The 25,183-nt window shown below is 44.2% G+C and overlaps 1 protein-coding gene across 1 annotated transcript; it reads left to right on the top strand.

Moving 5' to 3' along the window:
- The first annotated feature begins 8,867 nt into the window (after positions 1–8,867).
- On the top strand, positions 8,868–16,055 carry LOC120026157 (NACHT, LRR and PYD domains-containing protein 12-like). The gene is made up of 6 exons (XM_038970979.1): positions 8,868–9,141; positions 9,356–11,090; positions 13,012–13,185; positions 13,632–13,799; positions 14,628–14,796; positions 15,516–16,055. Exons 1-6 carry the CDS (start codon positions 8,868–8,870, stop codon positions 16,053–16,055), a joined length of 3,060 nt encoding a protein of 1,019 aa, XP_038826907.1.
- The last annotated feature ends 9,128 nt before the right edge of the window (positions 16,056–25,183 follow it).

Here is a 25,183-nt window from a genome sequence, read left to right as displayed (position 1 = left end):
GGTTAAATACACAACATGTAATTGATGGGATTGGAACTAGGTGTGATACAAGACAAGACAAAACCAATTGAAAATGAAAAGAGGATCAGCGATGGCTAGAAGGTCGGTGACTTCGACCGCCGAACGCCACCCGAACAAGGAGAGGGACCAACTTCGGTGGAAGTCGTTATAGCAACACACATCCAAGCACTTCATTTAGAAAGTGTATTATAGTAAATAACATTTGTGGGACTGGATTTCTATTCTCAATGAGAATTCAGGGTAGAAAGTTCTTGAATGACATCTCTAAAGTAAACATGAGTGGAAGCAGAAGCAGATTGATCTTGTTGTTGTTGATTAAAGCCAAGTTTACCGAAGTCTCTAAATTATGGTTATGAAATGATACCAAAGCCTTGGTTTAAGAAAATAGTGATGACGTTTTACTTTTTCGCTTGCTCTTTATTTTGATTAAATTACCAAGTGAGTGCGCTTGATTGAGACCAGGTATCAAACATTAGAATTTCGATTCATAACAGATTTCCCCCATGTGATCAAAACACTCGAGGCAGGATGTATTTACGAGTTTCCCGTTTGCCTTGAATGATAATCAAACGGTCATAGCGGTGGGGTTTTGTAGTTTGGCGCCAAGAGTTGTAAACTGCATCACAGTAGGTTTCTTACCCTGTGAGCAATAATAATGATGGCCTCAAAAATACATTGGTTGTGCTACTGGTTTATGTTTCATTGTTAGTTACTATTATTGTTAAAACATGCACATTATCAAAAGCTTGAAAGCAATCTCATTGACCCCACTTTTACGTTTACAATCAAGTCCAGGGTCAGCACTTTTGATTGGAAAGGTAAGTTACTAATTGCACTGCACCTCTACATGTTTTCATTATGAGATCGTTTTTTATTTTTTTTTATTAGGTCATTCCAATAAATTGCCATCTAAAATCTAATAAAATGTCATTTTTCACATGCTTCGTAAACAACAGGTGTAGACTAACAGTGAAATGCCTACTTACGGGCCCTTCCCAATATTGCAGAGAAAAATATAGAAAAATAATAACACAAGGAATAAATACACAATGAGTAACGATAATTTAGCTATATATACACAGGGTACCCGTGCCTAGTCGACGTGCAGGGGTATCTAACATTGTGCATACCTGTAACAATGCAGCAATCTTTGATTCAATATTTATTTATTTATATATTCTTAATTCCTTTACTTTAGATGTGTTTGTATTGTTGTGAAATTGTTAGATGTTACTGTTATTAAGATATTACTGCACTGTTAGAGCTAGAAACACACGCATTTCGCGAAACACGCAATAACATCTGCGAAACACGTATGTGGCAAATAAAATAGGATTTGATTTAAAAAAAAAATTAAATACACAACGGTATCAAAACTACGAAATATAATCTATTCATACTGATTCAGATCAAAATGTAAAATTATGACAAATAATTGAATAAATATGGTTTAGTAGCCTGGAAACTGGATTACCTTCATAGGTCTCAGGCTGACTGTCACCCGGTCCAGTTCAATAACATACACCAACCACCAGAGACCAGTGTTGTACCTTTGCCTGGGTCCCAAAGTACATCATGTACTCTGTTCGGAAACTGCAATACTGCAATTGAATGTCACATTGTCATGTTTAGACAGTGTGCTATGGTAAAAATACAACTTCCCTTCCACCCCAACAGTTGCTACTGAGAGGCAAAGGATTCTAAATGATTTGTTAGAATGATCTATTTTGGGAGAGACAATTAAAATTGCTGCAGGATTTCCTTTTTCAAATTAAACGCATCAAATAATGTGACAACAATATTCAGTTTTTCATCAAAATAAAAAAGATTTGCATATGTCGCAAGAGAAAATATATAGTTCGCCTTTATTAAACTCGACAGATAATATTCCATCAATGGCTGTCGATTTGACTCGTTTGACTGCTAGGATTTAAAAGAAATCCCCTTTGCGCATGTGCAAAACAATAGATAAATCCATCAGTTGAGTTTGAGTGATGAAAGTTGGACAGAGGATTTACGAAATCTTACTTTTACGAATTTAAAAGAACGAATGTTATTTCTGGCAATTGTGTCTCATTCTGTGCCAGATGTTATACAAACCGTTACTTAGGCATAATGCAAATAGTTAGGCCTATTTGCGTGATTGACTTGTCATTTCAATAGGCCTAGGCTACTGATTAAAACCTCAGTTTATGATTGTAATTCAATTTTGCCATGGTTTGCTGAGCTAGATGCAGGGAGCCTATAGCCTATAGCCCTAGATAGCCTCCAGTAGCCTAGGCAAGATGTAATTAACATGAACGATTTAGCAGTTTGCATAGTTCAAATTGACAGACTCATTTATTCAATCTAAATAGCGAGGCGTTTTCGAGGTAAGAAGAGCTTGTGTTGTCCAATATCCTACTGGAATAGGCTACTGAGGATGGAGTCATAATTTCAATCAAATATGAATAATATGGAAAATAACTGAATATGATCGTCAACAACAGCCAGTTTTTTTCTTTTTCTTTTTTATAACCTGTAGCCTAATCTGATTGACAGTTACGGTCAATCTAATGCATTCTAAAAACAGCTGGTTCGGCAATTGCGATAGAGCTGTGGCCATGATCACAATTGATAGCTTTCAATTGAATTAACTAAACATGGCTATTAATAATTGCATAATAACACAAGGCTACAACAGCAATAAACTGAAGTTGTAGGCTATTTATTAAATCCGTTTGCCAGCTCCATGCAAATGTATCATTCTACACATTTAATGTCCGTTTCATTGTGTGAAACAGAAGCATGTGACGGAGTTCCATAAACTCCATTTCAAATTTTAACTGGCTTGATACGGTTTTACATAAGCAAAATCGAGATTAGAGTGGAGTTAAAAACACTTCTTCCATCTAATTTCTCTAATGCACTCTAGTGCGTCCAAAGTAGGTTTAAACGTTTTTCAGTGCATTTTTGTCACCTTTAGTTCTTGATGGGCATCAGTTCTAGCATATTTGTTTTTAATGAAAAAAGGGTTATAGCAGTGGTTCCCAAACTAGGGGTCACGAACCCATTTGCGGTCGCCTGATATGAAAATGGGATCGCGGGAGAATTTCCAAAATCCTGAGACTTTTTCCACATTTTGTTACATTACAGTCTTATTTTAAAATAGTTTTTCAATCTACACACAATACTCCATAATGACAACGTGAAAACAGGTTTTTAGACATTTTTGCTATGTTTCCTCCAGACGTGACGCTTGGCATTCAGGCTAAAGAGTTCAATCTTGGTTTCATCAGACCAGAGAATCTTGTTTCTCAAGGTCTGAGAGTCCTTTAGGTGCCTTTTAGCAAACTCCAAGTGGGCTGTCATGAACCTCCCGCACCTCAGACTCCTGGAGCGGGCCAGCCACCACCGGCCTGAGGAGAGACACATGGAAAGAGGGGTTAATGCGGTAATCGGGGGGAAGCTGTAACCTGTAACAAACCTTGTTTACTCTCCTCAGGACTTTAAATGGCACCACAAACCGCGGACCCAGCTTCCGACAGGGCAGGCGAAGGGGCAGGTTTCGGGTCGAGAGCCAGACCCGGTGCCTCACTGCGGTGACGGTCTGCGCCAACTTTCTGGCGCAGCACGGCGCACTGAAGGTGGACATGGGCGGCGTCCCATGTTTCCTCCGCGCACCGGAACCAGTCGTCCACCGCAGGAGCCTCGGTCTGACTCTGATGCCAAGGAGCCAGAACTGGCTGATACCCTAATACACACTGGAAGGGAGAGAGATTAGTGGAGGAGTGGCGGAGCGAGTTCTGAGCCATCTCTGCCCAGGGCACGAACGCTGCCCACTCCCCCGGCCGGTCCTGGCAATAAGACCTCAGAAACCTACCCACATCCTTGTTAACTCTCTCCACCTGCCCGTTACTCTCGGGGTGAAAACCTGAGGTAAGGCTGACCGAGACCCCCAGACGTTCCAAGAACGCCCTCCAGACCCTCGACGTGAACTGGGGACCCCGATCAGACACTATATCCTCAGGCACCCCGTAGTGCCGGAAGACGTGTGTAAACAGGGCCTCCGCAGTCTGTAGGGCCGTAGGGAGACCAGGCAGAGGGAGTAGACGACAGGACTTAGAAAAACGATCCACAACGACCAGGATCGTGGTGTTACCCTGTCAAGTGCGACCACGGCCGTTGTGGAACGGGTAAGGGTTGTAACTTACCTCTCTGCAGGTGCCTAGGAGCCTTACACTGGGCGCACACCGAGCAGGAGGAAACATAAACCCTCACATCCTTAGCCAAAGTGGGCCACCAGTACTTCCCACTAAGACAGCGCACCGTCCGACCGATCCCAGGATGACCAGAGGAGGGTGACGTGTGGGCCCAATAGATCAGCCGGTCGCGGACTGCAGACGGAATGTACAGACGCCCAGCTGGACACTGGAGGGGAGCGGGCTCTCCAGCTCCCACACTACCGGCGCCACCAGGCAAGAGGCGGGGAGTATGGGAGTAGGATCCATGGGCCGCTCCTCTGTGTCATACAGCTGGGACAATGCATCTGCCTTAACGTTCTGGGAGCATGGTCTGTAGGAAAGGGTAAACACAAAACGGGTGAAAAACATGGCCCACCTTGCCTGGCGAGGGTTCAGTCTCCTCGCCACCCGGATGTACTCCAGATTGCAGTGGTCAGTCCAGATGAGAAAAGGGTGTCTAGCCCCCTCAAGCCAATGTCTCCACGCCTTCAAGGCCTTGATGACAGCCAACAGCTCCCGGTCATCCATATCATAGTTTCGCTCCGTCGGGCTGAGCTTCTTCGAGAAGAAGGCACAGGGGCGGGCGGAGCTTCGGTGGCGTACCCGAGCGCTGAGAGAGCATAGCTCCTATCCCAGCCTCGGACGTGTCCACCTCCACTATGAACGCCAAAGAGGGATCCGGATGGGCCAGCACGGGAGCCGAGGTAAACAGAGCCCTCAGGTGACTAAAAGCCCTGTCCGCCTCAGCAGATCTCTAAACTATAGGCTAAAGCGCTATCAATAAAATTCCCAGCCGCGCCTGAATCGACGAGCGCCTTATGTTTGGAATGCAGGGAAAACTCAGGGAACGTGACAGACACAAACATATGTGCAACAGAGGGCTCTGGGAGAGAATGGTGCCGGCTCACCTGGGGTGACGCCAGAGCGTCCTGCCTGCTGCCTCAATTCCCAGAGGAACCAACCCGGCACCGAACGGCAGTGTGACCTCTGCGGCCACAGATGGTGCACGAGCGGGAACCCCCTCCGGTCTCCCTGCGCACCGCCCCTCCCAGCTCCATGGGTATCGGAGAGGGGGTGCGGGAGGATGGAACCACCAGAACCCGATTTGAACGTCCACGAGTAGCCAGCAGGTTGTCCAGCCGGATGGACAGGTCCACCAGCTGGTCAAACGTGAGGCTGGTGTCTCTGCAGGCCAGCTCCCGACGGACATCCTCGCGCAGACTGCAGCGGTAAGGGTCGATCAGGGCCCTGTTGTTCCATCCCGCGCCGGCAGCCAGGGTCCTAAACTCCAGGGTGAACTCCTCAAACTGGTCCAATGCCACATTTGCCTCTGACCTCGCCATGATGGATAATCCTCCATTTTGAAAATGGTGTGCAACTTTTGAGAAGTCCAGATAATACATTTATTACAACGTTATTAGAAAGATGTCATATTTTGGTTTTCTGGTCAGAGAAAGCATTTAGCTAAACTTTGCTACTTTTTTTAAAAAATCCTCAGAGACCGAAACCTTTCCCGAAACTTGGTGTGCAGCATCTATAGACCAAGATCATTGTAAGTTGATACCTTGAACGTCATAGCTGCTGTGAGTCAATGAAGTTGAGTGAGTGTGTGGTCTTTTCAAATGCTCTTGGAGGGTTGGAGCCTCCTGCTGGCTCTGAAGATTGACCTGGAATTTGAATTTAATTGATGGAATTTACAAGGAAAGTGAATTGAATTTGTGGAATTGACCCCAACTCTGACAACTATACAACGTAGATTTGAGATATGTAATCGCTGTCTATCTGAGTCACTTGAAACTTTATTTCTACATAACTTCCTGTTTCAGTGTTTCCTCATTGTGAATCCGTTCAGTATGATCTAGCCGATCAGCGCTTCTGTGTGACAGAAGAGACCAGTCAATTGCTTCAACAACTAAGGTAGGATGGAAGAGAAACTGTAAGTCTCTATGTTTTTTAAATGTTCATTATACACTGACTGTACAACACATTAAGGACACCTGCTCTTTCCATGGCATAAAATCCAAGATGGTGTAGCAGTCAGACGTCTTTGTCCTTCGTCTTGTCTCGTCCCATGTATATATCTTTTTATATATTTTCTTCGCATTCTTTTTAATATTTGTCCTAAACCTCAACTTCAAAATACTGTGTCCCTGGTGCGCAGAGTGCTTGGTCGCCTGTTGGAACCCGCCTCACCCAATGTGGTGTGGATCTTTTTTTTCTTCTAAAGTATTTCTATTTACCTCCGAACTGGAATACCTCAACTGAAGCTAGCTAGCTAGCTAACTAGCTACCAGCTATCAGCTATCAGTCAGCTAACCTTTAGCTCGGAAAGCTCTTGCCAGTTCGTACAACGCGTTTCAAACCAGAGCATACTGGACCTATTTTTCTCTCCATATCCCCAGATTCCTACCGCAAACTCTGAACCCTTTTAACTGGATCATGGCAGCTAGCTAACCGCAACCCGGGTTGACTACTCCTGGCTAACGTTTCCATCACGGAGAAAGCACCAACTAGCCTGGGGCTAGCCCATGCTAGACCCATCTCCCGGCTAGGGCTCCTGGGCTATTCCTGAAGACCACTCCTTCGGCTACAATATCCGGACCCCTTCTACTGCCGGTACGGTGCACGGAACCCCGCCGATCCTTCACGACTGGAATACCGACATAATCTGCCCGAGGATCCCAACAGGCCCCTCAGGTGCGACGTCCCCTGAAGGCCCATTCTGCTAACTGCGGCCTGCTAGCTATCTATAGCAAATTGGACTGTTAGCTGATCCACCGGCCAGTTTCTTGGACCACTATTCCCATTTTGCCAATTTGACTTGGACCCCTCTGCTACTTGGAACCCTACTAATTACACGACATGTCTATCGACGTCACCGCACAAGGAGGCAAAAACAGACTTTTCCCCCATCGAGACGTCCCTCTAAGGCCCTTATGATAGCTTGCTAGCCCTGGCCTGCTAACTGTCTGAATCGCTGTGTCCCCATATCCACTGCACTGAGGCTAGGAAACACTGTCACTACCGATAAATCCACAATAATTGAGAATTTCAATAAGAATTTTTCTACGGCTGGCCATGCTTTCCACCTGGCTACCCGTACCCCCGTCAACAGCACTGCGCTCCCCACAGCAACTCGCCCAAACCTCCCCCACTTCTCCTTCACCCAAATCCAGATAGCTGATGTTCTGAAAGAGCGGCAAAATCTGGACCCCTACAAATCAGCCGGGCTAGACAATCTAGACCCTCTCTTTCTAAAATGATCTGCCGAAATTATTGCAACCCCTATCACCAGCCTGTTCAACCTCTGTTTTGTATCGTCTGAGATTCCCATAGATTGGAAAGCTGCGGCGGTCATACCCCTCTTCAAAGTGGGAGACACTCTAGACCCAAACTGCTACATACCTATATCTATTCTACCCTGCCTTTCTAAGGTCTTTGAAAGCCAAGCTAACAAAAAGATTACCGACCATTTCTAATCTCACCGTACCTTCTCCACTATGCAATCTGGTTTCAGAGCTGGTCATGGGTGCACCTCAGCCACACTCAAGGTCCTAAACGATATCATAACCGCCATCGATAAGAGTCATTACTGTGCAGCCGTATTCATCGACCTGGCTAAGGCTTTCGACTCTGTCAATCACAACATTCTTATTGGCAGACTCAACAGCCTTGGTTTCTCAAATGAGTGCCTCGCTTGGTTCACCAACTACTCCGATAGAGTTCAGTATGTCAAATCGGACAGTCACAGCAACACAGTGTTCTAGCCTTCCATTAACAGTCTCTTCCCAGTCACAGCAACACAGTGTTCTAGCCCTCCATTAACAGTATCTTCCCAGTCACAGCAACACAGTGTTCTAGCCCTCCATTAACAGTATCTTCCCAGTCACAGCAACACAGTGTTCTAGCCCTCCATTAACAGTCTCTTCCCAGTCACAGCAACACAGTGTTCTAGCCCTCCATTAACAGTCTCTTCCCAGTCACAGCAACACAGTGTTCTAGCCCTCCATTAACAGTCTCTTCCCAGTCACAGCAACACAGTGTTCTAGCCCTCCATTAACAGTCTCTTCCCAGTCACAGCAACACAGTGTTCTAGCCCTCCATTAACAGTCTCTTCCCAGTCACAGCAACACAGTGTTCTAGCCCTCCATTAACAGTCTCTTCCCAGTCACAGCAACACAGTGTTCTAGCCCTCCATTAACAGTCTCTTCCCAGTCACAGCAACACAGTGTTCTAGCCCTCCATTAACAGTCTCTTCCCAGTCACAGCAACACAGTGTTCTAGCCCTCCATTAACAGTCTCTTCCCAGTCACAGCAACACAGTGTTCTAGCCCTCCATTAACAGTCTCTTCCCAGTCACAGCAACACAGTGTTCTAGCCCTCCATTAACAGTCTCTTCCCAGTCACAGCAACACAGTGTTCTAGCCCTCCATTAACAGTCTCTTCCCAGTCACAGCAACACAGTGTTCTAGCCTTCCATCATTTCCAGCCAGACCCTGTCGTATATTCAGACAAAATGTCATCAGACTTTGTGCTGATGGGAATTTAGAGCTTCCTTCTGATTAATTTGTTGTGCCAAAATAGTTACGATCACAACTAACTTCCTTTTCTCAGTGATTGGCAATGGCTCCTGTTCCTGTGCTGCTGCTGCTGGCCACTCTGGAGGAGTTGGTTGAAGCAGAATTGAAGACATTTAAATGGCACCTGACCCAGGACCTGGTGAAAGGCTTTCCTCACATCCCAGTGAGCCAGCTGGAGAACACTGACAGACTGGACACTATAAAGAAGATGGTGGAGACCTACGGTCCTGAGGGAACTGTGAAGATCTCACTGGAGATCCTGAGGAAAATGAGCCAGAACCAACTGGCTGAAACGCTAAAGAACGAGTATGATGAGGGTGAGACAACAGAACCAGCAGGTTAGTGGACTGTAAAACAATACAAAGCAGATAAGAGATCACTGATTTTGCATAGCAGGTAACATAAAGGAGGAACTAGCAAGAGGACAATAAAACAAAACAGTATTTTTCTTTGTTTCCCAGAGTGCTCCTTTGGTTCTAAAGGTAAGCTTAATGAATCAAGAAAGCATTTCAGTTTGTCTTCGACTGCAAGGTTATCTCAAGAAGAAGTACGGCTGTATATATGAGGGGACGTCAAAGGAAGGGGATTTTATCTATCTAAATCAGATCTTCACTGAGCTCCATGTGTTCGAGGGGGCCTGGGGAGGGGTTAGAGATGAGCATGAGGTCATACATCTGAACATCAGAACACCAGCCACAGGAGAGACCACTGTTGAAGTCAAAAACATTTTCAAACAACAGTCCGATCAAAAGAAGCCAATCAGAACAGTTCTAACGCAGGGCATTGCCGGTGTAGGAAAGACTGTCTCTATTCAGAAGTTTATTCTAGACTGGGCAGAAGAAAAGGAGAACCAGGACATTGGTTTCATCTTTCCACTTCCTTTTCGCCAAATCAACTCTAATATAGGGGAAGACGACTGCAGTCTGATTGAACTGCTTCATCAATTCTTCCCTGACATGGAACCAATCAAGAGTCTAAGGAACAAGTCTAAAGTTCTGTTCATATTTGACGGTCTGGACGAGTGTCGACTCCGTCTAGACTTCAACAATAAGGTCCTGACAGATGAAACAAAGCCAGCCTCTCTGGACGAATTGATCACAAACCTGATCACAGGTGAGCTTCTGCCTTATGCTCTCATCTGGATAACCTCCCGGCCTGCAGCAACCAGTAAGATCCCTCGAAAATACATCCAGCAGTGGACAGAGGTACGAGGGTTCAATGACCCACAGAAGGACGAGTACTTCAGGAAAAAAATCAGTGATGACAACCTGGCCAGCAGAATTATCACACACATGAAGTCATCGAGGAGCCTACACATAATTTGCCACATACCAGTGTTCTGTTGGATATCAGCCACTGTTCTAGAGAAACTGTTGGGGGAAGCAGAGAGAAGAAAGATACCTAAGACTCTGACTGAGATGAACATACATTTCCTGATCTTTCAGATAGACAGAATGAGAGAAGCAGAAAATTCCACAGGAAGTGGAATTGGCATAGTCCTTAAACTTGGAGAGCTGGCATTCCGTCAGCTGGAGAAGGGACATCTTATCTTCTACAAGGAAGACCTGAGAGAGTGTGGCATTGATGTCACAGAAGCATCAGTGTACTCAGGTTTATGCACTGAGATCTTTAAGATGGAGGGAAGGACGTGTCAGAAAACTATGTTCAGCTTTGTGCATCTGAGCATCCAGGAGTTTCTTGCTGCTGTATACGTGTTTTTCACATTCATAAACTGCAATGAGAACCCACTGGTCAAACAGAACACCCTTGTCAAACTTTTGAAATGGCGGAAACACCAACAACCTATGATTGACTTATACAAGAGTGCAGTAGATCAGGCCTTACAGAGTGAGAATGGACACCTGGACCTTTTCCTCCGCTTCCTTCTGGGCCTCTCACTGGAGTCAAATCAGACTCTCCTACAAGGCCTACTGAACCAGACAGGAAGAAGCTCACAGACCAATGAGAACATAATTGAATACATCAAGAAGAAGATCAGGAAGAATCCCTCTCCAGAGAGATGCATCAATCTGTTTCACTGTCTGAATGAACTCAATGACCATTCTCTGGTGGAGGAGATCCAAACCTACCTGAGCTCAGGAAGTCTTTCAGAGGCCGAACTTTCACCTGCACAGTGGTCAGCTCTGGTGTTTGTGTTGCTGACTTCAGAAGAGGACCTGGATGTGTTTGACCTAAAGAAATACTCCAGATCAGAGGAGGGTCTTCTGAGGTTGTTGCCAGTGGTCAAAGCGTCCAGAATAGCTCTGTGAGTTCCTGTATTAACTTCATGCTCAATATTAATTGGAAATCTATTCAAAAATTCAACAACTAATAAGTCATTGTAATTAATAAGGCATTTTAATGATAATGGATGAATAATTTAAGAACCCTAAAGGAGATCCTTTAAAGGGGCAATCCAGGATTGGTACATTTATTTTTGGAATTTTGTATTAATCATATATAGGCATTGATTCTTGAAGAATATAACTTATAAATGGCTCATGAGCTTAGTTCTTATCCCATCAGAACCCAACATATAAACTTGTTTTACTCCATTGTTTGTAAACAATGTAATTGTAAACTGTATCACTTAAAAAATATGGTTAAAATTATGATTTTGATCTCATGGATCTATGAATTTGAGAGTGGCAAAAAAAAATCCGGCCCCATCCATAACTGGATTTCTGTTAGAATCAAGTAGATTTCAGTTCAATGTGCATGTATATACAGTACCAGTCAAAAGTTTGGACACACATACTCATTCCAGGGTTTTTCTTTATTTGTACTATTTTCTACATTGTAGAATATTAGTGACGACATCAAAACTATGAAATAACACATATGGAATCATGTAGTAACCAAAAAAGTGTAAACAAATTTATATTTAAGATTCTTCATAGTAGCCACCCTTTGCCTTGATGACAGCTTTGCACTCTCTTGGCATTCTCTCAACCAGCTTCACCTGGAATGCTTTTCCAAAAGTCTTGAAGGAGTTCCCACATATGCTGAGCACTTGTTGGCTGCTTTTCCTTCACTCTGTAGTCCAACTCATCCCAAACCATCTCAATTGGGTTGAGGTCGGGTGATTGTGGGGGTCAGGTCATCTGTTGCAGCACTCCATCACTCTCCTTCTTGGTCAAACAGCCCTTACACAGCCTGGAGGTGTGTTGGGTCATTGTCCTTTTGTCCTGGTTAAGTGTGCCTTGAATTCTGTAAATAAATCACAGACAGTGTCACCATCAAGACATCCCCACACCATCACACCTCCTCCTCCATGCTTCACGGTGGGAACTACACATGCAGAGATCATCCATTCACCTACTCTGCGTCTCACAAAAGACACGGTGGCTTGAACCAAAAATCTCAAATTTGGACAGATTTCCACTGGTCTAATGTCCATTGCCCGTGTTTCTTGGCCCAAACAAGTGTCTTCTTCTTATTGGTGTCCTTTAGTAGTGGTTTCTTTGCAGCAATTCGACCATGAAGGCCTGATTCATGCAGTCTCCTCTGAACAGTTAATGTTGAGATGTGTCTGTTACTTGAACTCTGTGAAGCATTTATTTAAGCTGCAATTTCTGAGGCTGGAAACTCTAATGAACTTATCCTCTGCAGCAGAGGTAACTGGGTCTTCCTTTCCTGTGGCGGTCCTCATGAGAGCCAGTTTCATCATAGCGCTCAATGGTTTTTTGCGACTGCACTTGAAGAAACTTTTAAAGTTCTTGAAATTTTCCAGATTGACTGACCTTCATATCTTAAAGTAATGATGGAATATCTTTTCTCTTTGCTTATTTGAGCTGTTCTTGCATAATATGGACTTGGTCTTTTACCAAATAGGGCTATCTTCTGTAACTCACCCCTACCTTGTCACAACACAACTGATTGGCTCAAACACATTAAGAAGGAAAGAAATTCCACAAATTGTGACTACCTCATGAAGCTGGTTGAGAGAATGCCAAGAGTGTGCAAAGCTGTCATCAAGGCAAATGGTGGCTACTATGAAGAATCTCAAATATAAAATATATTTAGATTTGTTTAACACTTTTTTGGTTACTACATGATTCCATATGTGTTATTTCATAGTTTTGATGTCTTCACTATTATTCTACAATGTAGAAAATAGTAAAAATAAAGTAAAACCCTTGTCTAAACTTTTGTTTGTTTGTATGTTGGATTGTTTTCTTCATTAGGCTGAATGGATGTAACCTCACAGAGAAATGCTGTGAAGCATTGGCCTCAGTTCTCAGCTCAAACACTTGTCACATGAGCGAGCTGGACCTGAGTAAAAACAAGCTGCAGGATTCAGGAGTGATGCTACTCTCTGCTGGACTGGAGAGTTCACATTGTAAACTTGAGACACTGAGGTCAGTTTGGGCTAAAGGAGATATTTAAGCATGATGATCTTGTGTGAGGAATGTGCTTCACATTGTAGCCTACTAGATATTGAGACGAGACGTTAGAATCAGTGGTGTGAAGGAAGTAAAAGTACATAAATGCTGTTTACACACTTTTTTCCCCCATAAGCATTTACCCACCTATCACAGAAAAATGTAGGGAGCATTGCTTTATTCCCCTAGAACAGAGATCAGCATTTACCCACCAATTGTTTTTTATACCACTGACTGCATTGAATCTGGGAGATTGTATATCAGAAAACAGACTAATATGATCATAATCATTCTAAATAATTGTACTTCCATTCAAGACTTGTTCCACAGGTCGTCTCCAGCCTTTCTACAGGTTTGCTGTTCTTCATTAGCATCACCGTTTTCTGAGTATTTATTTGTATTTCCTCTTGTTTCGTATCTAGTCTGAATGGATGTCACCTCACAGAGATAAGCTGTAAAATGTTGTCTTCAGTCCTCACGTCTTCACACCTGAGAGTGCTGGACCTGAGTGACAACAAGCTGGAGGATTCAGGAATGAAGCTGCTCTCTGCTGGACTTGCGACTCCACACTGTAAACTGGAGACACTGAGGTCAGTTTGGGCTAATGGAGATATTTAAGCATGATGATCAATGTTTAAGGAATGTGCTTAAACGTTTGGGCTCGATAACTGAGCATCTCGTTTTAGGAAGCCATCATAATGGGCTGTTGCCTTCCACTCACTGAAGATGGATAGAAGCTTCAGTAACAGTAAGGGGCGGCAGGTAGCCTGGGGGTTAGAGAGTTGGGCCGAAAGGTTGCTAGATTGAATCCCCAAGCTAACAAGGTACAAATCTGCCGTTCTGTCCCTGAACAAGGCAGTTAACCCAACTGTTCCTAGGCTGTCATTGTAAATAAGAATTTGTTCTTAACTGACTTGCCCAGTTAAATAAAGGTCAAATAAAAAAATACAAAATAAACGCCCAACATGTGTAGTAACACCATACATGTGTAGTAACACCATACATGTGTAGTAACCCCGTACATGTGTAGTAACACCGTACATGTGTAGTAACACCATACATGTGTAGTAACACCGTACATGTGTAGTAACACCGTAACTACTGATGTGACCCGTAAGAAAAGGAGGCTAATCATTGAAGCGCAGCATTTAGGAATTGTTTGACAATTTTATAGCAATGGAGTTGAGTGTTTTAACTACACACGTAGACTAAGAACAGTCTCTTAATTCATCGTTATTTGAATACAAAAATCTTCCATTACAGTGCATTTTTATAATGTACAATGTAACAACATTAATATATTACATAGTAGTTCTATACAAAGTGATATCGAATCCCCGAGCTGACAACTGTTACCAAACCTTTATATAGTAACATTCAGAGACTTGATATCAGATAGAATTCAACTATTTCCACAGGTTGTCATTCTGTGGAGTCACGAAGGAAGGCTGTGCTTCTCTGGCTTCAGCTCTGAGGTCAAACCCTTTCCATCTGAGAGGGCTGGACCTGAGCTACAATCACCCAGGAGACTCAGGAGTGAAGCTGCTCTCCGCTGGACTGGAGGATACCATGTACAAACTCCAACATGTCAGGTGAGAACTGAATCTGTAAATCTGTCAAATAAAAGGATAAATACAAATATTACTTGCGATAGAGGAACTTAGTCATGGCGTCTCAACTTACTGTTGAGAGTTAGAATAGTAGGTATAATTTTCTAAAATTGGTTACAGCAATATATATATTTTTTTTTTGCTTACTTGTTGTTTTTTGCTTACAGTGTTCACCCTGGGGGAGAGGGCTGGTTGTTTAGAAGACGTGAGTTATTATCCTGTTTTTTTCTGCACATATCATCAGAAACACCATTGTCTTACGTCAGATGGTGTCACTCCTACGGTAAAAAAATACCTCAACCTGTAACGGCTTTCTTCTGTGGATGAAGGAGAGGACCAAAGCGCAGCGCGGTTAGTGTTCATCATGTTTAATAAAGACAATAAACGTGAACACTACAAAATACAAAACAACAAATGTGAAAAACCGAAACAGTTCTGTCTGGTGTAGACACACGAAGACAGAAGACAACCACCCACAAAACCCAACACAAAACAGGCTACCTAAATATGGTTCCCAATCAGAGACAATGACTAACACCTGCCTCTGATTGAGAACCATATCAGGCCAAACACAGAAATAGAAAAACATAGATAAACAAACATAGACTGCCCACCCCAACTCACGCCCTGACCATACTAAATAAAGACAAAAACAAAGGAAATAAAGGTCAGAACGTGTACGGCTGTGATCTCACACTGAATCCAAACACAGCACACATATACCTCTCTCTGTCTGAGGAGAACAGGAAGGTGACACGGGTGAAAGAGAAGCAGCCGTATCCTGACCAACCAGGGAGATATGACTACTGGCCCCAGGTGCTGTGTAGAGAGGGTCTGACTGGACGCTGTTACTGGGAGGTAGAGTGGAGTGGGGATTGGGCTCTTATAGCGGTGACATATAAAAGATTATACAAGACGGGAAGGAGTCGGCTTGGAGCCAGGGACACGTCCTGGAGGCTGGACTGCTGCGGTAACAGTTACACTGCCTGGCACAATAATGAAAACACCGACATATCTGTTTCCTCCGCCTCCCACTCCAAAAGAGTAGGAGTGTATCTGGACTGGCAGGCTGGCATTCTGTCCTTCTATAATGTCTCCTCTGACACACTGACCCACCTGCACTCATTCAATACCACATTCACTGAGCCCCTCTACCCAGGGTTTGGGGTTAAGTTTGACTCTTCACTGACCCTGTGTGATGTAGATACCAAAGACTTCAAAGCAACTCAACCATAACAATGTCGTGTTTTCCCACTGTAACCAATCCTACAGGCAATTAGATGAGTAGTGTTGTTTGAATTAATTTGTGCTGTTGCTCCTACAGTATAATATACATCATATTCAAGGTTTTTGCGACTGCACTTGAAGAAACTTTCAAAGTTCTTGAAATGTTCCAGATTAACTGACCTTCATGTCTTAAAGTAATGATGGACTGTCGTTTCTCTTTGCTTATTTGAGCTGTTCTTGCCATAGTATGGACTTGGTCTTTTCCAAAAAAGAGCTATCTTCTGTACACCACCCCTACCTTGTAACAACACAACTGATTGGCTCAAACGCATTAAGAAGGATATAAATTCCCAAAATGTACTTTAACAAGGCACACCTGTTAATTGAAACGCATTCCAGGTGACTACCTCATGAAGCTGGTTGAGAGAATGCCAAGCATCTGCAAAGCTGTCATCAAGGCAAAGGGTGGCTACTTTGAAGAATATAAAATATTGTTTTGCTTACTACATGATTCCATATGTGTTATTTCATAGTTTTAATGTTTTCCTTATTATTCTACAATGTAGAAAATATTACAAATAAAGAAAAACCCTTGAATGAGTAGATGTGTCCAAACTTTGGACTGGTACTGTATATCATTTTTAAAAATGGGGGTGGGGGGGATTCAGTCGGGGTCTCAACTTACTGTTGAGAGTTTGAATAGTAGAATACAAAAGATTTGGTAAACTGGTAGCAGCACTTTTCCTCTTGTTGTATGTCACTCACAGACATTCACTTAATTAGCCCATGCCATGTCTAAACATTTTAGATTGGTAAATTAGTCTAGTTAGTATAGCCAGCTATCTAAACTTGTAGTAATCATGGCTGAATTACCGACCGGGCACAGAGGGCATGTGCCCAGGGGCCCTGATCTCCAGGTGCCACCATTGATTTTGTTAGTCCCTCACTCAGATATCATATTACCTGGCATAAGTAATGGCAAAATGTGTATAATTGCAGGACATTTTCTGTAAAGCAAACTTATTTGTTTACCTTTTGTTCATAAAATACCTTTTTAATCCCGATGCTGCGTTAATGTGTAATCGTATAGCTAATAGGCTGTGTTTGTAGATCAACTGAGTGAAGCTACAGCAACCAATGTGATAATGGCTGGGGTCATTTTTGCTAGTTTTTGCTGTTCTCCAAATAGCATTTTATTTATTTATTATTGTATACAAATGCAGTGAATGAGCTTCAACTTTTTAAAAATGTGGGTGGGCGGGGCAGGGGGGGGGCTCACTAAAACGTCCTCTGTTGTTAATATGTATATATATACACAGTTGGAGTCGGAAGTTTACAGACACTTAGGTTGGAGTCATTAAAACTCGTTTTTCAACCACTCCTCAAATTTCTTGTTAACAAACTATAGTTTTGGCAAGTCAGTGACATCTACTTTGGGCATGACACAAGTCATTTTTCCAACAATTGTTTACAGACAGATTATTTCACTTAATCACAATTCCAGTGGGTCAGAAGTTTGCATACACTAAGTTGACTGTGCCTTTAAACAGCTTGGAAAATTCAAGAAAATTATGCCATGGTTTAGAAGCTTCTGATAGGCTAATTGACATAATTGGAGTCCATTGGAGGTGTACCTGTGGATGTATTTCAAGGCATACCTTCAAACTCTGTGCCTCTTTGCTTGACATCATGGGAAAATCTAAAGAAATCAGCCAAGACCTCAGAAAAAATATTGTAGACCTCCACAAGTCTGGTTCATCCTTGGGAGCAATTTCCAAACGTCTAGGTTAGCCAAAGAAGGTAAACAAAAGGTTAACATAAGTTACCACATTCATCTGTACAAACAATAGTACGCAACTATAAACATGGGACCACGAAGCCGCCATACCGCTCAGGAAGGAGACCCGTTCTGTCTCCTAGAGATGAACGTACTTTGGTGCGAAAAGTGCAAATCAATCCCAGAACAACAGCAAAGGACCTTGTGAAGATGCTGGAGGAAACAGCTACAAAAGTATCTATATCCACAGTAAAACTAGTCCTATATGGACATAACCTGAAAGGCCGCTCAGCAAGGAAGAAGCCAATGCTCCAAAACCGCCATAAAAAAGCCAGACTATGGTTTGCAACTGCACATGCGGACAAAGATCGTACTTTTTGGAAAAATGTCCTCTGGTCTGATGAAACAAAAATAGAACTGTTTGGCCATAATGACCATCGTTATTTTTGGAGGAGAAGGGGGGAGGCTTACAAGCCAAAGAATACCATCCCAACCGTGAAGCACAGGGGTGGCAGCATCATGTTGTGGGGGTGCTTTGCTGCAGGAGGGACTGGTGCACTTCACAAAATAGATGGCATCATGAGGCAAAATGATGTGGATATATTGAAGCAACATCTCAAGACATCAGTCAGGAAGTTAAAGCTTGGTCGCAAATGGGTCTTCCAAATGGACAATGACCCCAAGCATACTTACAAAGTTGTGGCAAAATGGCTTAAAGACAACAAAGTCAAGGTATTGGAGTGGCCATCACAAAGCCCTGACCTCAATCCTATAGAAAATGTATGGGCAGAACTGAAAAGGCGTGTGCGAGCAAGGAGGCCTACAAACCTGACTCAGTTAAACCAGCTCTGTCCGGAGGAATGGGCCAAAATTCACCCAACTTATTGTCGGAAGCTTGTGGAAGGCTACCTGAAACGTTTGACCCAAGTTAAACAATTTATAGGCAATGCTACCAAATACTAATTGAGTGTATGTAAACTTCTGACCCACTGGGAATGTGATGAAAGAAATAAAATCTGAAATAAATCACTCTACTATTATTCTGACATTTCACATTCTTAAAATAAAGTGGTGATACTAACTGACCTAAGACAGGGAATTTTTACTAGGATTAAATGTCAGGAATTGTGAAAAACTGAGTTTAAATGTATTTGGCTAAGGTGTATGTAAACTTCCGATTTCAACTGTATCTTTTTTTTTTTTTTTTTTTTACAGTACCCCAAACTGTCAGTACTGTAATGCGGCTTTGATTGAATTGAGCGTTGCTTTTTTCATCTGTTCCAATCGGACTCACTGGTGTGTTTCTATGGGGTAGCCTAACTCGCATTGATAAGACAACTTGGGATGAGAAGTGCTTCAGAAGGGTTCAATAGCAACTTCATGGAATGGCATTGGTTGGTTAACAAAGACATTCTTAGAATAGAACTAAGTCCTGAAAAACAATAACAAATCTGGAGAAAAATGTAAATGATTAGGTCACCACAAGCTGGTAGAGAACTTTGAGTTCTTAGAAGAGGATTTGTTTTTTTTACCAGGTAAGTTGACTGAGAACACATTCTCATTTACAGCAACGACCTGGGGAATAGTTACAGGGGAGAGGACCTTTCGATAGGAATTCGAAAAGATACATCATTCAAAACATTGTATGAAGGCTGTATCTCTTTCATGCATAGCCTCAGGAAGTTTTACATGTGAAGTCTGCAAGTGCCACTACAAGGTGCTTAACTTGTAGCACATGGTTACGAGAACAAGGTTAATACCTAGCTCTGTGTGTTTACTGGGCAGCTGAAAGTTAAGAGCTATTCCTAGTTTTGCCATTGCAGTAGGTTTGTTATATACGCGGCTGTCTTGGGCCGACCTCTTTTAGAATCAATATTTGCCAAGGTTTCAAAGAATTTATGTCATAGCGAACTATCCGCCGTAGTAAACTCCCGGCCTAGGGAAGGACATATTCCCTACATATCAAGCAACTAAAACCTTTCTGTGCTTACACCTTATCTGGGCATGATGTTGTGGTATAATATGATCTAATGTAATAATCCAATGCTGCACTAGACTCTGTACTGTACCATACTATGTTCCTGTTGCATAAAATAAGTGGTATTGCTTTATAGGCTGATGTTGTGGAACTGAAATCCAGAAGTGTGTCAGGGGCTCCAGATGGGCCACAGTAATTGAACAAAGCTCGCTACGTACGCTTCACTTTAAAAACTCGAAGGCTCTTTGAAAAATGAGTCTAAGTGATGGCTAACCTAGCAGATGTCAGATTCATTGCTGCAGAAGTGAAGAAAATAAAATAAGGGTTCTGCTTGGCAGTTGAACACCAGTGGTAGCTTACATAACTGTCTGAATATGACATATGAGGCATAGGGCAGTAACCAGCTCAGTGAAATCTCATTAAAAGGAGAACAGAGGGAAATATTGGTTTCAGTAAAGTACAGTTTCTTCGCCCCAGTGCCATCTTTTATGGGGTTTGAACCATTATCTCTGACTGAAACAATAGAACTTTGGCCAACTTTTTTTGATTGGCGTGAGCTCGACTACTTCCCTCTCTACATGCGAGGCAACCCGTTCAGGAAGCTTTGTCTATGGTTCTGACCACAGAAGAACTGGCTCCTGGCAGTAGTGCTCAATGACGAAAGCCACATGGCAATATTGTCGAAACAAATACACAAGTGAAGGGAACACCAGTCAGATTTCCTATTTCATGGTACATTGACTTCATTACGATCCCGACAAGATTTGAAGGTGAATACTGTTTGTAGGTGAATACTACAAATTCCCCTATGCTTATCAATGACCACAGTCACGACAATACTGTGGTTTTCCAATTCCATTCATTCAAGTGGAATGAAAGCGTGGGGAAGGCAAGTCTCAGTCATTTAGGAAAGCGTCAATGGTGAAAAAACCTGCATCATTGGCCACCATGTTGCCTAGCAACAGCAGGCAGCCGCTGTGATAGTTTGACACTTCCTTCTCACCGGAGCCACCAATGCTCCCACAAGTCTACCAGAAGACACTGATACACCATTGGATTTCCCTTTGGATATGCAATTTAAAGGGATGCTCCACACAAAATACAACCTAATGTTTTTTTTTCTTCTCCTGTGTGATTTAACCACAGATAGGCTCTCTAATCATTGATATTTATTTTACCCAGTAAGTTGACTGAGAACACATTCTCATTTACAGCAACAACCTGTGGAATAGTTACAGGGGAGAGGAGGGGGATGAATGAGCTAATTGGAAGCTGGGGATGATTAGGTGGCCATGACGGTATGAGGGCCAGATTGGGAATTTAGCTTGGACACTGGGGTTAACACCCCTACAATAAGTGCCATGGGATCTTTAGTGACCACAGAGAGTCAGGACACCCGTTTTAGCGTCCCATCCGAAAGACAGCACCATACACAGGACAATGTCCCCTATCAGTGCCATGTTTTTTAGACCAGAGGAAAGAGTGTCGCTTACTGGCCCTCCAACACCACTTCCAGGAGCATCTGGTCTCCCACCCAGGGACTGACCAGGTGTCACGTTCTGACCTTAGTTCCTTTGTTTTCAGTCTTTGTGTGTCTGCACCAGATAGAACTGTTTTGGTTTTCACTTTGTTGTTTTGTATTTGAAGTGTTCAGTTGGATTATTATTAAATAAGATGAACACTAACCACGCTGCGCTTTGGTCCTCTCCTTCCACCGACGACAACCGTTACAGAACCACCCACCAAAAAAGGACCAAGCAGCGTGGTATCGGGCAGCAGCGATCGCAGGACTATTTTACAACATGGGACGAAATAGAGAGGTGGTCGGTCGACCCAGGGAGAGTGCCGGAGCCCGCCTGGGATTCTATGAAACAATGTGAGGAGGGTTACCGGAGAATGGAGTTGGCACAGCGATCAAGAAAGCGCGGATGGAAGCCAGAGAGGCAGCCCCAAAAATGTATTGGGGGGACACACGGGGAGTGTGGCTAAGCCAGGTTGGAGACCTGAGCCAACTCCCCGTGCTTACCTTGGAGAGAAAGGGACCGGGCAGGCACCATGTTATGCCGTGAGGTGCACGGTGTCCCCGGTGAGCAGGCATAGCCCGGTGCGGTACATAGCAGCGCCTAGTATCGGCCGGGCTAGAGTGGGCATCGAGCCAGGTGCCATGAAGCCGGCTCAACGCATCTGGTCTCCAGTGCGTCTCCTCGGGCCGGGGTACATGGCACCGGCCCTACGCATGGTGTCCCCGGTTCGCCAGCACAGCCCAGTGCGGCCTATTCCACCTCGCCGCACTGGCTTGGCTACGGGGAGCATTCAGCCAGGTAGGGTTGTGCAGGTTCGGTGCTCAAGACCTGCAGTGCGCCTCCATGGTCCGGTGTATCCGGTGCCACCTCCACGCACCAGCCCTCCGGTGGCAGCCCCCCGCACCAGGCTGTCTCTCTGTCTCCTCACTACAGGTGCTCCCGTCTGTCCAGCGCCACCTGAGTCTTCCATCTGTCCAGCGCCGCCAGGGTCTCCCGTCTGTCCAGCGCCGCCTGAGCTGCCCGTCTGTCCAGCGCCGTCTGAGCTGCCCGTCTGTCCAGCGCCGCCTGAGCTGCCCGTCTGTCCAGCGCCGCCTGAGCTGCCCGTCTGTCCAGCGCCGTCAGAGCCGCCCGCCAGTCAGGAGCTGCCAGAGCCGCCCGCCAGTCAGGAGCTGCCAGAGCCGTCCGCCAGTCAGGAGCTGCCAGAGCTGCCCCTCAGTCCGGAGCTGCCCCTCAGTCCGGAGCTGCCCCTCAGTCCGGAGCTGCCCCTCAGTCTGGAGCTGCCCCTCAGTCCAGAGGCGTCCTTCAGTCCCGTGGGCCCATTTAATAGGGTTGCCAGTCCTAGGTCGGCGGCGAGGGTCGCCGTTCCTAGGAGGCCACAGAAGCGGACTAAGACTATGGTGGAGTGGGGTCCACGTCCAGTGCCAGAGCCACCACCGCGGACAGATGCCCACCCAGACCCTCCCCTATAGGTTCAGGTTTTGCGGCCGGAGTCCGCACCTTGGGGGGGGGGGGGGAGGGGGGTACTGTCAAGTTCTGACCTTAGTTCCTTTGTTTTCAGTCTTTGTGTGTCTGCACCAGATAGAACTGTTTCGGTTTTCACTTTGTTGTTTTGTATTTGAAGTGTTCAGTTGGATTATTATTAAATAAGATGAACACTAACCACGCTGCGCTTTGGTCCTCTCCTTCCACCGACGACAACCGTTACACCAGGACCAACTCTACTTAGCTTCAGAGGCAAGCCAGCAGTGGAATGCAGGGTAGTATGCTGCTGGCAATAAATACACTGAACAAAAATATAAACGCAACATGTAAAGTGTTGGTCCCATGTTTCATGAGCTGAAATAAAAGACCCCAGAAATGTTCCATTCCATACACACAAAAAGCCTCTTTCTCGAAACTTTCATGCACACATTTGTTTACATCCTTGTTAGGGAGTATTTCTCATTTGCCAAAATAATCCTTCCACCTGACAGGTGTGGCATATCAAGAAGCTGATTAAACAGCATGATAATTACACAGGTGCACCTTATGCTGGGGACAATAAAAGGCCACTCTAAAATTAGCAGTTTTGTCTCACAACACAATGCCACAGATGTCTCAAGTTTTGAGGGAGCATGCAATTCGCATGCTGACTGCAGGAATGTCCACCAGAGCTGTTGCCAGAGAATTTAATGTTCATTTCTCTACCATAAGCCACCTCCAATGTCATTTTAGAGAATATGTCAGTACGTCCAACTCGCCTCACAACCACAGACCATGTGTAGCCACGCCAGCCTCCACATCCGGCTTCTTCACCTGCGGGATTGTCTAAGACTAGCCACCTGGACAGCTGATGAAACTGTGGGTTTTGCACAACCAAATCATTTCTGCACAAAGTGTAAGAAACTGTCTCAGGGAAGCTCATCTGCATGCTCGTAGTCCACACGAGGGTCTAGACATGACTGCAATTCGCCCTCGTCGTAACCGACTTCTGTGGGCAATTACTCTCCTTTGCACAACCATTGAAGAGAAGTGGGACAACATTCCACAGGCCACCCTTACAAAAAAAGATTGCAGTTTTGAAACTGCAGTCGACTGTAGTATTTTGGATGCAGTAATTGCACAACAACTACAGTGTGCTGCAGTTGAACTGCAGGTATACTGCACTCTAACTGGTCTAAGGCACTGCATCTCAGTGCAAGAAGCGACACTACAGTCCCTGGTTCGAATCTAGGTTGTATCAAATCCGGCCGGGACTGTGAGTCCCATAGGGCCAATTGGCCCAGCGTCGTCCGGGTTTGGCCGGGGTAGGCCGTCATTGTAAATAAGAATGTGTTCTTAACTGACTTGCCTAGTTAAATAAAAGTTCAAGAAAAAATAATAATAATAACTGCAAAATTACTGCAGTAAAAAAATAAAAAATAAAAGTGTTATTTTGGATGCAGTATTTTGCAGGTCCCGAACACATTTTGAAATTGCATTTTTGTCCCTGCCAGTTTTATCATTGAAATGTGATGCAAAACAAGGCCACAACGGTGCGCTTTCGAACCATGCGGACGCCTACGAGTGGTCGCGTAGGCTGTTTGGAGTGTTCATCAGACTTACATTTTTTTTTTTTTTATCATCTAAAACCAAAGTTCCGCCCTTGAATTGCAGCATGCTGTAGTCATACTGCACTCTGACTGCAATATTTTTTCTTAAAGGCACAATCAACAGCCTGATCAACTCTATGCGAAGGAGATGTGAGATGTGTTGCTCTGCATGAGTCAAATGGTAGCAGGGCATAAAATTAACACCCGCCACCTGCGGGTAGATTTAGGTATTGGCGGAAAAAATATATATTTCACCGGCGGGTGGTCAATTTACAGGGCTCTACGGTGAGGGCATTACATTAGCGAATAAAAAGTCAAAAGTCAAGTATGAGCACATGTTCGAGTTAGGGTTTAGAATCATGCTGCAGAAGCTGTTTCAAAGTCATTCTGCTGATTTGTTTCATAGCTGCTAATAGGCATCTTATATCCCACCTCTCGCAGAAACACTGCATGGCAGCGGTGTGCGCAAGGGGTGAATTGCTGATAGATTCATTTTTGGAGGCGCTGTACACAGGCATAAACGTTGGTCTAATTTACAAAAAATTCAACAAAGTGAGACTTTGTCCTCGTGTTTCTTGCCTATTTACAGTGTTTTGTTCACAAACTCGGTTGTTTTTCAACATTAGTTTGAGTCTGCTGCTTCAACTGATTGTGAAGCGAAGTTCCCAACTCTCACACACACAGACACGTGACAGGACTCGAGTGGCCCGTTACCACGGAAACGTGAGAAAATGTCTGATATTTTGATTAAAAGACTCAGGTCACAAAAAAATGAAATAAAATTGAAC

The sequence above is a fragment of the Salvelinus namaycush genome, chromosome 31, assembly GCF_016432855.1.
Source record: "Salvelinus namaycush isolate Seneca chromosome 31, SaNama_1.0, whole genome shotgun sequence".
Lineage (NCBI taxonomy): Eukaryota > Metazoa > Chordata > Actinopteri > Salmoniformes > Salmonidae > Salvelinus > Salvelinus namaycush.
Note: the sequence above shows the minus strand (reverse complement) of the source record. Positions and strands in the feature narration are given on the sequence as shown.

Excerpts from the sequence above, each read along its gene's own strand:
- LOC120026157 (XM_038970979.1), top strand. The coding sequence starts at position 8,868 with ATGGCTCCTGTTCCTGTGCTGCTGCTGCTGGCCACTCTGGAGGAGTTG. Across the intron at positions 9,142-9,355 it reads AAAGAACGAGTATGATGAGG|GTTATCTCAAGAAGAAGTAC; the intron begins GTGAGACAACAG and ends TTCGACTGCAAG. Across the intron at positions 11,091-13,011 it reads AAAGCGTCCAGAATAGCTCT|GCTGAATGGATGTAACCTCA; the intron begins GTGAGTTCCTGT and ends TTTCTTCATTAG.